The 12,073-nt window shown below is 37.9% G+C and overlaps 1 protein-coding gene across 4 annotated transcripts in view; it reads right to left on the bottom strand.

The window, feature by feature from the left end:
- Window positions 1–12,073, bottom strand: part of USP9X (ubiquitin specific peptidase 9 X-linked) — a 461,171-nt gene that overhangs the window by 19,426 nt on the left and 429,672 nt on the right. For all 4 annotated transcript variants that reach the window (XM_059158617.1, XM_059158618.1, XM_059158616.1 and 1 more), the window contains 4 exons: window positions 11,299–11,519; window positions 8,401–8,591; window positions 3,148–3,321; window positions 383–524 (listed from right to left, as the gene is read on the bottom strand). In XM_059158617.1, the coding sequence (XP_059014600.1) occupies window positions 383–524; window positions 3,148–3,321; window positions 8,401–8,591; window positions 11,299–11,519 (728 nt within the window). The remainder of the gene's footprint in view (window positions 1–382; window positions 525–3,147; window positions 3,322–8,400; window positions 8,592–11,298; window positions 11,520–12,073) is intronic.

Genomic DNA, 12,073 nt, shown 5'->3' with positions numbered 1-12,073 from the left:
GTAAACTTCTTGGTCAACTGAACATGACGGGAGAAAACATTTCTTGTCAGCGCTATAGCTTTGGGGTTCAACAGCAGTTTGGTTGGGCATGGATGGCAAGTGACTGTGGAGCTCAGACAACAGAAAGTGATAGTGAACTAACTATTATGACTTCTAAGATGTTTGCTCTTATCTACTGGTTTCCCTAGCCCTGCTGTCACTACTTTCTCTCAATTTTCTTGCCCTGAAAAACCTTTGTACCAGTTACCTTAACTACCTTCTGCTACCACTGTAACAAAGCAGGGTAGGGAATAAAAATAGGTAAATACATAAACCAAAGCAATGAACTTTCAAACCCATTAAATGTAACTCTAGTTACTTTAAAAACCTGGATAATTCATACCTTTTTATTGCATTTTTCACAATGATATGCATTTGCACCTTCTAATAAATCTCCTTTGACATATTGTTCCAAAGAATCAAGAAGATTTTGGTGATTTCTAATGTCTACATTCAAAGTCGTAAAAGATTCTTCACACTCGTATCTAAAGATATTAAGAAATCATCAAAAAAGATTTCTTAGTTTTCTCAACATTTTTACAGACTTAATGAAAGCTATATCTGCAATATTTATAAGATGACATGAAACCTGTACGAAACAGAATGTTTCGTAAACTCTGACACATTTATTTGGCCCACTTACCTAGTGCTGGGCACTACATTAGGTTGTTTATGCCCATATATACACCAGTTTCTCTGTCTTCATGACAAACCTGCTAGAGAACTAACACCACCTCCACTTCAGAGATGAGGGACCTGGGACTTGGAAAAGTTAATTTGGTCAAGATTACTAGGCAAAATCACGTTTTGAAGCAAGGTCTTTGCTGCTTCATGGCTTAAGCTCTGTACCATCTAACTGTGCTGCTTCCATTGTCATCTAGTTAGGCTAATTCATGCCAAGGCCAAAGCATGAATTCATCAACTTCTGAAAATGGTATTTTAAACTATTAATGGGCTGAATTTTAAAATGGTTATTCTTTTCTGTAATGGAAACCTCAGTATAGCACAAGTTTGAACAACCAGTCAACAGGAGATAACCAATCTGAGTAGGAGCCAGAATCCCACCTTGTGGCAATTTTCTACCAAGGGAAATTTCAGATTTCTGATGAGACACATGCGTAAACTCAGAACATGGGATGCGGGGAATACACTTTCAACCATCAAATTTATTCATTCAACAAATACATTCGGAGGGCCTTCCATGTGTGAAAGTACTCTGGGATAGTCAATGCTGAAGACAAGTTCCTCATATTTGGGGCTTTTCAGTTTAGTTATGGGAAAAAAAAAGGTATACAAAGGTATTTGTTAAGTGGCATGAATGGAATATGAAATAGGTATTAAGACTATTGCTACTATGATCTGGGAACAATCCATAAAAGAGAAAAAAGAAGTCAGAACTTATGACTTTGCTTTAAAAAAAAAAAAAAAAAAGGACATTCGAAGATGAGAGCAAGCCAGCAAATTTTTTCTATAAAAAGCCAGACAGTACTTATTGCAAGCTTTTTTTTTTTTTTTTTTTTTTTTTTTTTAAGATTTTATTTATTTATTTGACAGAGAGAAATCACAAGTAGTCGGAGAGGCAGGCAGAGAGAGAGAGACGGAAGCAGGCTCCCTGCCGAGCAGAGAGCCCGATGCGGGACTCGATCCCAGGACGCTGAGATCATGACCTGAGCCGAAGGCAGCGGCTTAACCCACTGAGCCACCCAGGCGCCCCTTATTGCAAGCTTTTATGTGGGCCATGACGTCTCTATGACTCTGCTGTTATAGGGAAAGCAGCCAGAGTATGTTTCAGTAACACTTTTTAAAAAATAACTGATGTGTGGCTGTGGCTGGATTTGACCTGTGGTGCACTGTTTGTGAACTCCTGATCTAGCAAATAATCCTGTAGAACAGATAGACTTGGGACTCTTTATGTAACCTTCTGGCATGTAATGTAAACAGGCCTCGTTTAGTTGTGGAGAAAGTATTTGAACTTCTGGGATCTTAATTATAATCATGCTCTCTGGACACTGTCACTTATTAGCAAAGAAAAGCAGTAATTTCCAAATGACTTTGAAAATTGTCTAAAACAAACCAAGAAGGACTGATTAGAATAAATGACCAAAAAGTTGGCTTATTTTATCAGTGATTAAAATCAAAAGGTTAAAATGACAGTTTAGTTGTCCACCTAATGCAAAAGGTCTTTTAAAACAACCAAAAGTTACTGTACAGGCTACGTGAATGATTTCATGGTCTTGTTCTGAATGAATGGTTTAACCTCATGGTAATTTCTCATTTATATAGCATTACCTCTCTTGTCAATCATTTCCCTTTGATCAAAAATGAAGCACTCCCACCAGCCACATACCTCATGACTATGTAATGCTGTTTGGGCTTATAGAAAATAGCATTGTATTGTGATATTTTGGCGAAAAGTGATTTCAAACCATCAGTCATTAGTAACATGCAAGAGAAGTTCCAAAGTAAAACTTCCATGTACTAGGCATAAACGTGTATCTACTACTAGTAGTGAAATTTAATAGTCACTTAACTATTTTCAATTAAGAGTTCTTAATCAAACAGTTTCTCTTTTAAGTAAAAAACAGTTTGTTCAGTCAACTCTTGCTATGTTTTGTGTTGAAAACACACTTTAAGGATAATGACAATGCTATTTTAAAAATTAGTATTTCTCTTATATAAGGAAATTGTACTCCATGTCTATCATCTTCTAAGCTTAATGTATTTTTAGTATTTTAATTACTTTAGCTCTAGGATTAAGGGCAAATTTATGAGTAACACCTATAAGCTATATATATGCAAAATGCCATTTCATTTCCCCAGTAATGATCATACATAAAAGAGAAGGAGCCAAAGGTTATGTGACCAAATCAACCCACCCCAAACCAGAAAACAAAAACCTCCATGAAAACACCACCAACCATCACCACTACCACCATACACAAAACCCAAATCTACAACAGTAAGGTACAAAGTGTATAATTCATCCAGTCTCAGGCATATAGTTAAATTGGTGGCATACTCCACTTTAGTACACATTAACTACTAATAAATACTTTATTTTTTTTAGTAAATAAACAGTACAACTTTAAATATATCATCAGCACTTACCTATGTGGGCAGCCCTGGCAAATCTTCTGATCAGCAAAGGACCCTCCTAAGACTTTACTTAGCATAGCTGGATGTCCCAAGGCTTTCAAAGCTTCATCTAAACTATCCACCAGTGAATTAAAAAATTCTAAAGCATCATGCTGTTCACGCAGATTAACAGGCTCACCCCAAAGCCTAAAAAATGAATGGGAAAAAATACAGTATTTTCTCAGAAAATAAAGCAATACAACCATAAATGACAATATATAAACAGTTTTTTGTTTTTAGTAGGAAAAAAGCAAATGCTCTTTATGTGTAGAGCGCAGTGAGAGACACAGTGAGGCTCATAGTGCAAGTGGAGCTCCGTGCCATGAGTAACTATGAAACTGCTGGTGTGGTTGATGGTTTCTATGGCTCCAGCACCTGCGGCTGCTTTATATAGTGAATCTTACTCTTATGTAAATGTTATAATCACTTTTTGTTTCGTGTTGCTTAAATTTCAGGTTACAGATACAGTGCAATGATTTATTTACTCTTAATTAAATCGCTTTTTCCAAGTGAAAGGAAAAAGCTAGGACTTGTTTTAGAGTTGATCTCTTTTGAGTAATCTGAGGACTTAAGTTAGATAAACTTTCAATTGTGTATACCACAAAAATGAGGACTGACCACTAAAATCCTAGGCACTCCTGGAAACTATCAGTGACATCTAATTTTGTATTTACAGTGACATACATCAATTTTTAAAACACTTTTTCTATGTAGGAAATCTCATTCCAATCATGTAATATTTTTTAGCTTTTTTTTTTAAAGTAGGCTCCATAAACGGGGGAGGGGACCAATGTGGGGTTTCAACTCATGACCCCGGGATCAAGACCTGAGCTGAGATCAACAAGAGTCAGACACTTAACGGACTGAGCCATCCAGGTGCTCCTCCGATTATATTTTAAACTTAACTTGATACAGTGAGTTTAAAATAAAACACATGTTCTTGTTTGTTAAAACCAACTTGGTTCGTTACTGGAAATGACACCAATCCATTCTATTAATTTTCAAATTATGGTTGATTCCCCATACTTTCAAACATGGAGTCAACCATTAATTACAAAAGAGAAAAGATGAACAGATCTGTAAGACACCAAGTTAATATCACCAATATCAGACGAACTGATACGGTGTATTTTCCCAACGCAATGCAATGAGAAGCACATTAACACCACCTACTGTGGGCTTTCTTGCCAAAAACATTTAACTTGAATCTTATCATGAGGAAATAACCACACAAATCAAAATGAGAGACGTTCTTCAAGGAAACCAATCTAGGCTCTTAAAAAATTTCGGTGCCATATAAGTCATAACAAGTTAGGGAGATTATTTTAAAGAAAACTAAAGAGGTAACAACCAAATTATTTTCATTCCTTTCAGGATACCAGTCTGGGATAGGAAAAAAATGTCACAAAGAATATCTTTGGGAAATCAGAATATACACTGATGAGTATTAGACATTATTATTTTTAAAAAATATTCAAATATTTATTTTCCACTCCTTTTCAAGTAATCTCCATACCCAATGTGGGGGCTCAAACTCAGGACCCTGAAATAAAAAATTGCATGCTCTCTGAGACAGCCAGGTATCCCCATATTAGGCATTATTAAATCACCATTAAATTTCATTGAGTGTGATAATGGTATTATATGTAAGCAGAAAGTGTCTTTATTCTTAGAGGATACATACTGAAGCACATGTAGGTGTGTGGGGGTAAAATATCATGTTTACAACTTACAATCAACTGGTTCAGAAGAATCAAAACCCAAGTACAGTTGACACTTGAACACAGGTTTGAACTATGTGGATCCACTTACACATGGATATTCCCGCCATACAGTACAGTACCATAAATGGATTTTCTCTTATGATTTTTATTTTTTTTCCAAGATCTTTATTTATTTGACAGAGAAAGACAGAGAGAGAGACAGCAAGAGCGGGAACACAAGCAGGGAGACCAAGACGGGACTTGATTCCAGGACACTGGGATCATGACCTGAGCTGAAGGCAGATACTTAACGACTGAGCCACCCAGGTGCCCTTCTTAAGATTTTTAACATTTTCTTTTCTCCAGTTTACCTATTTTAAGAACATATTCTTACATATAATATATGCATATAATACATATAACATACAAAATGTTAACTGTTATGTTATCGGTAAGGCTTCCAGTCAAGAGTAGTAGGCTCCTCGGTTTCGAGGACACCAAAAATTAGACATGGATTTTCAACTGTGAGGAGAATCAATGCCCTTAACCCCCACACTGTTCAAGGGCCAACTGTATAAATATAAGCAAGACTGGCAAAATGTTAACTGTTAAAACTTTTTAGAGTATAACATAAAAGGTAATCACACTGGACTAATTTGTCACCTTTTCCGCTGGTTTCAAATTTTTCAAAATAAAAAATTGGGCATGTGGTAGGGAATGTGGTCAACTAACCCACACATATCAGGAGTATATTGTGTGTCTAAAGTGAGATTCATCCAGAAGTGCTAGTCTAGAAGCTCCAGTAGCATAGGAATCATTTTGAAATAAAAAATCCGAATGTATCGTTAAGTGAGAAAACTATAACTGAATGACAAATTTTAAGCTAGAAACACAGGAAGTATGAGAGTAATTTGGAAGAGGAAGAACAGAAGTGTTTTAAAAGCCTTATGGCCGAGATGTGACAAACTGGGGAAAGAAAGAACTGCAACAGAGAGGAGAGTGAGGGGTGTGTCAGGTGATGTCAGAGTAAAAGCAGAGCTGGGAAGGAGGGTGGTGCATGCAAGCCAGTAGTATGGATTAAGCAGGGGCCTAGTTAGGGGAATCAGAGGAATTTATATGGTGAGTCACAAGAATGCCATTATATTATAAAACAGTGGTTTCAAAAGCAATCTAAATAGTATCCTTGTAGGGAAAAGGAAAGCTGATCTGACAGAAGCAGGGAAGGCAGCCCCGGGTGGCAGTGTCAGGTGACGCTCTGCTTCCCCGACACTCAGCTGACAGGATGAGGCCTTGAAATTCCCCGGAGTTTTATTTAAAAACCCACAGCTATGAAGGATTAGAGCCATTTTCATACACAGTAAAAAGAGTTAAGTGGTTGTACTGTGGTATTTAGTGCACGACACGTAACAGACAATGATTTAAAAAAGTAAGAGGGGCGCCTGGGTGGCTCAGTCGTTAAGCATCTGCCTTCAGCTCAGGTCATGATCCTGGGGTCCTGAGATGGAGCCCCACATCGAGCTCCCTGCTCAGTGGGAAGTCTGCTTCTCCCTCTCCCACTCCCCCTGCTTGTGTTCCTCTTGCTGTGTCCCTCTCTGTCAAATAAATGAATCTTAAAAAAAAAAAAAAAAAAGGTAAAATATAAAAAAAACCAAGATCAAGATATAATTGAGAATTTTAATTTAAAAAAAAAAAAAGGTTATTTATTCCATCTTTCCTAGAAAATTATATATTAGGGTAGCAAAGTTGTTGTACGTAAAATCTATTCTGGCTAGTAAATGCAAGAATGATTTAAGGAGAAAAAAAATGAGACTACCACCATTCTGTAATCCTGATGAAATACTCTAGCCAGTGATGATCAATGGCTGTGATCATGGGATACAGACATCATCACATACTTCTCCCCACTGATGTAAACATTACCGTCTATAAAGTAGCTTTGCCTATCATTTCAAAAAAAAGAAAAGAAAAACACCTCGATCTCATCAAGTCTCTAGATCTCACTCCTTATTTATAGGAAATATAGCAGACTGAGGAAAACAGAAAATACAAAAATACCACAGGGATTCTATCAATAAAATCCAGATGGTTGGAAACTTTACATTGTAAACTACCTACTTTCCCCCCAAAATCAGCAAGGATGTTGTTTTTAATGGTAGGCCCCATCAAGAAAAATGATGAGACTACAAGGAGAGTCATAGCAACATTTGAGGTATATGGACTTCATTTGGATCCCAGTTTCAAAAAAATACATAGTAAAAATCAACTGTGAGAAAACAGTAAATATGAACACTAATAAGGATATTAAGAATTTTTTAAAAAAAGTTATTTATTTGACAGATAGCAATCACAAGCAGGCAGAGAGGCAGGCGGCGGGGGGTGGGTGGGAAGCAGGCTCTCCGCGGAGCAGAGAGCCCAACGTGGGGCTTGATCCCAAGACCCTGGGATCATGACCCGAGCCAAAGGCAGACTTAACCCACTTAGCCACCCAGGTGCCCCATGGATATTAAGGATTTTTAAAAGACACTGTAATAGTACCATGGTTAGGTTTAAAAAAAAAAAGGCACCAAAGATACACACTACAATATTTATAGATGACAGTGTGTGAGATTTGATTCAAAGCAACTGGAAAGTATATGGGAATGTAGATTAAAAAAGATTGGGCACGAGTCAACAACTGCTGAGGCTGGGGGATGAATATAGATGGTTCTCCCTACTTCTCTAAATTTGAGAAATTTTCAAAATAAAAATTATTTTTTAAAAAGTTTTTTAGAATTTATTTGACAGGCAGTGAGAGAGCACAAGCAGGGGGAATGGGAGTGGGAGAGGGAGAAGTAGACTCCCCTCGGAGCAGGGAGCCCAATGTAGGGCTGGATCCCAGGACCCCGGGATTGTGACCTGAGCTGAAGGCAGATGTTTAACTGACTGAACCACCGAGATGCCCCCCAAACAAAAAATTAACATCTTAAGAAACTAAAGAATAATGCCTCTCCAAATTACACTTTCTACCTCTGACTCTGAAGACAGAGTAAAACACTAAAAAGTAAAGTTTGATTATTACAGCAGACTCCTGAATAATGAGGGATGCTGACCCCCATGCGGTAAAAAACCTATAATTTCTGACGCTCCAAGACTTAACTAGGAGCCTACTGTTGGCTGCAGGTTTTACCTATAAAAATAAACAAGCAAGTAACACATATTTTGTATGTGTTATGTATTGTATTCTGTATCCTCACAATACAGTAAGCTGGGGAAAAGGAAATGTTATTAAGAAACCACAGGGGGAAAAAATCCATTTAAAGTACTTTATTGTATTCATCGGGGGGATAAAGAAATTCCGTGTATAAGTGGACTCCAGTAATTCAAACCCATGTTCTTCAGGGTCAACTGTACTACTGTTTTTATTTTTTTTTGTACTGCTGTTTAAATATTAAACATAAAGATGCCCTCCAATATGTTTTATTGTGTACAGCGATGTTTGTAAAGGTTTAAGCAGTATCCCTATTAACGTCTATTCCCAAATTACCTGAACTGTTTCCAAAATCCTCTGGGCACATAGTACTGTAGACGAGAAGCAGCTAAATGACCAAAGATGACTTGAAGGTGTCTTAGGACACCGATATTATACTCCTTCCTATCTTCTGTTTTACTTAATGCTGGTTTGTCTTCAAATTGTTGAGGATATCCAAATACATCATCTCTGGGATCAACATTGCTCTGGATATGAAAAAGTATTAGTAAGTTAATCCAACTTTAAAGTATAAGAAAGTATTTTGAGACAAACGCCAGTTAGTGAACAAATGATTTTATCATTTGTACTTCTATTTCTTATTTCCAAAGCACTTAACTTCCAATTTATAAATTTTAATTTATAATGTGTTTATCCCCACCATTTCATAGAAGAGTTGTCATAAAGGAATAACCCTGCCTGTATACTAGAAAGGTAGGTAATTAGGGCAACATAGTAGAGTTGAGGTATTTAACACAGACTGAACTGGACCCCAGGACAGGTGCTGCCACTGAGAAGCTGGCTAACCTTGAGCAGGTCAGCTACCTTTATGTCTTCTTTTTCTTTCTTTCTTCCTTCCTTTTTTTTTTTTTTTTTAAAGATTTACTTATTTATTTCAACCAGAGAGAGAGTGAGCTAGAGAGAAAGCACGCACATGCACAAGCAGGAGGAGAAGCAGACTCCTGGCTGAGCATGGAGCCTGAAGCGGGACTAGATCCAGGACCCTGGGATGGTGATCTGAGCCAAAGGCAGATGCTTAACCTTTTTAAGGTTTCAGAAGCCCTGTAAGCATTCAACTACCTCAGAGCTGACTGAGCCACCCAGGCTTAACCTTCATGTTTCTAAGCTTCAGTGTTTCCTCATGGGGATGTGTGGCTGTGGGGAGGATTAGGAGGTGCTTAGGACTGCGAATAGTCAATAAAATATGCATATTAATAGTACTCTTCAAAAGATGATGCTGGAAAAACTAGATATCCTCATGCAAAAGAATAAAGTTGGACTCCTCCCTAACACCATATAAAAAAATTAACTCAATACTGACCAAAGACCTGACAGCAAGAGGTAAAATTATGACATTCTTAGAAGAGAACATAGGGTAGAAATGTCACAACATTGAATTAGGTGGGAATTTGTTGGCTAGGAGAGCAAAGGCACAGCTAACAAAAGAAAAATGAGACATACTGGACCTCATGAAAATGGAAACTGGAACCCCTGGCACACTATTGGTAGAAATGTGAAACAGTGAAATCACTGTGGATCAGTACCTTAAAAATTAAAAACCGTATGATCCAGCAATTCCATTTCTGGATATATGCCCAGAAGAAATGAAAGAAAGGTCTTGAAGAGAGGTTTGTACACCCACCTTCATAGGAGTACTGTCCACAATCGCCAAAATGTGGCAGCCACCCAAGTGCCCACTGATGATCAATAAACAAAACATGGTCTGTTCACACAGTGGAATATTACTCAGCCTTAAAAAGGACGAAAATTTGGACATATGCTACAACATGGCTAAACCGCGGATATTATGTTGAGTGAAATAAGCCAGTCACAGGAAGGCAAATATGGGATGATTCCACTTATATGAGGTACCTAGAAGAGTTAAGTTCAGAGAGATGGAAAGAGAACTGTGGTACCAGGGGCCTTTGATACAGAAACAGAGAATATCTAGTCCCTGTCCATGAGAAACTTTGTCCAGGGATGGAAACCAAGAACACAGGCAAAAGCAAACAACCAACAAAACCCCACAAGTGCAGTGGCGTGCCAAGACAACACAGAGCAGAAGGTACCATGAAAGCGAAGATGGGACACCTTACTTGAAATTACTCATATTTGATCTGCCTTGTTTACTTACAGTACAATTAACTATCTCTCCTTGTGCTTACCCTCAACATCCCAGAGATGTGATGGGCTATAGGACTAGAATTTCAATTTCCACTCTGAAGAGGGATTCTTAACCAGGTATAGGCGCAAAGTATCCCTGCTCTGAAGCTTCTTAAAAAGGTAAACAATGCTTAGACCCTAACCCCTGCGATGATGTGGCTCAGTGGATCTGGGGAAGAACTGGGACAGGTATGTTTCAGAAGCCCTCTAAGTATTAAACTACCTCAGAGCAAATCGCTGTGGTGACTGAAGAGAGGGAAGGAGGAAAGAACCACCAAAGACATTTACAATTAGAACACATTCTGGCTTCTCTCTGCAGTTCTCACCAACACCATGAACAGGAAAGATAAAATAAAAACAAAGAAATACAGGATGGATATAAATATGATCACGACTAAGTCTTGCCAATATTCTCTTCTTGAAAGAGCTGTGCCATAGTTATGTCAAATCTGGTCCACCACTACAACCAAACTTTTCCATAGCTTTACTGCGCAATGCATACTCAGTAAGGAGCCTAAATTTTGTCAAAAGACTAAATTTTTGACATCTGAGGTAGAGAGAGGTTTGTTGCTTAAGCAAGAAGAGCTATGATCTGAGGCAAATGTAAAAGTAACCTAAAAGCAAGCACAGATAATGAAACTGGCACAGAGTACAACTTAGCATAAATTAATGGAGATATATTTAAAAATATCAGGTAGAAAAGTGAAAATATAATTTAAGTTGTTATAAAAATGAAGATCCTTATGATTATGCAAACTAAAAATATTAAACACTTAACACAAAAAAACTGAGTATGTGAACTGCTGCTTTAAAACTTATATAGTTTTGTTATGAAAATGAACTGCAGTGTAAAGTCTGGCAGCTAGTGAGCACCAGATTATGTCAAGACATAGCAGTCCACGCTGAGAGACTCCAGCTTTATTTTCAAATATGTACCAACAAATCCAACAAAAGTATAAGACTCGGTAAGAGAATGATAGTATCTGGTAGCAGAATTTCAAACAGAAAACAGAAATGCTAAATAAAATTTACCTCATTGTCCTGCTTCTCATCCCCAGACATATCATCATCTACATCACTACCTGTGCCTTCAATTGCAAGAATACCGTTCCTGATGGAGGGAATCATGTAGAGTTGCTGAATCACAGAATTCATGTAGCAAGTAGCACCAGCATTTTTCAGCCCCACAAATCCTTTAGGTGGGCGGGGTCCAACAGGTGGCAGATATTCCCACTCTGTAAGTGCTTCACAAGCTGAGAGAAGGGAAAAGGTTCTTGTAGTACAAACACAACCATTTTGTCCACTTTTAGCTCTAGTAAGCTGGTAAGTGAACATTACCAACAATTCCACTACTTTCCCAGCTAGATGAAGCAGTACATTGAGTACAAGTTTCCCCCTCAACAAACTGAAGGGATGCAGCAACTTGTACCACTATAGAGTTTCTTACCCCACCATTTGAAACCCGGTGTCTTACCTAGCACTGCTTCTATGGAAATGTCAGAAGCAATCTCTTTGCTAATTTCTATGCGCTCAAATTATTTTTTAAATTTTTACTCTTTAAAGATTTTATTAGAGAGCAAGCGAGTGAGCACAAGTCGGGGGGGGTGGTGGTGTTGAGGAGTGAGAAGTAGGGAGCCTGATGGAGGACTCAACCCTGGGACTCTGGGATTCTGACCTGAGCAGACACTTAACCCACTGAGCCACCTAGACACCCCTCTATGTGCTCCTTGTACTTTTAGTTTTACTGTTTCGTCATTATGAACTTTAATTTTTTTTGACTTTTGTAGGTTTATTAAAGTGTCTTCAA

The sequence above is a fragment of the Mustela lutreola genome, chromosome X (assembly GCF_030435805.1).
Source record: "Mustela lutreola isolate mMusLut2 chromosome X, mMusLut2.pri, whole genome shotgun sequence".
NCBI classification, from domain to species: Eukaryota; Metazoa; Chordata; class Mammalia; order Carnivora; family Mustelidae; genus Mustela; species Mustela lutreola.
This window is presented reverse-complemented; position numbering and strand designations above follow the sequence as displayed.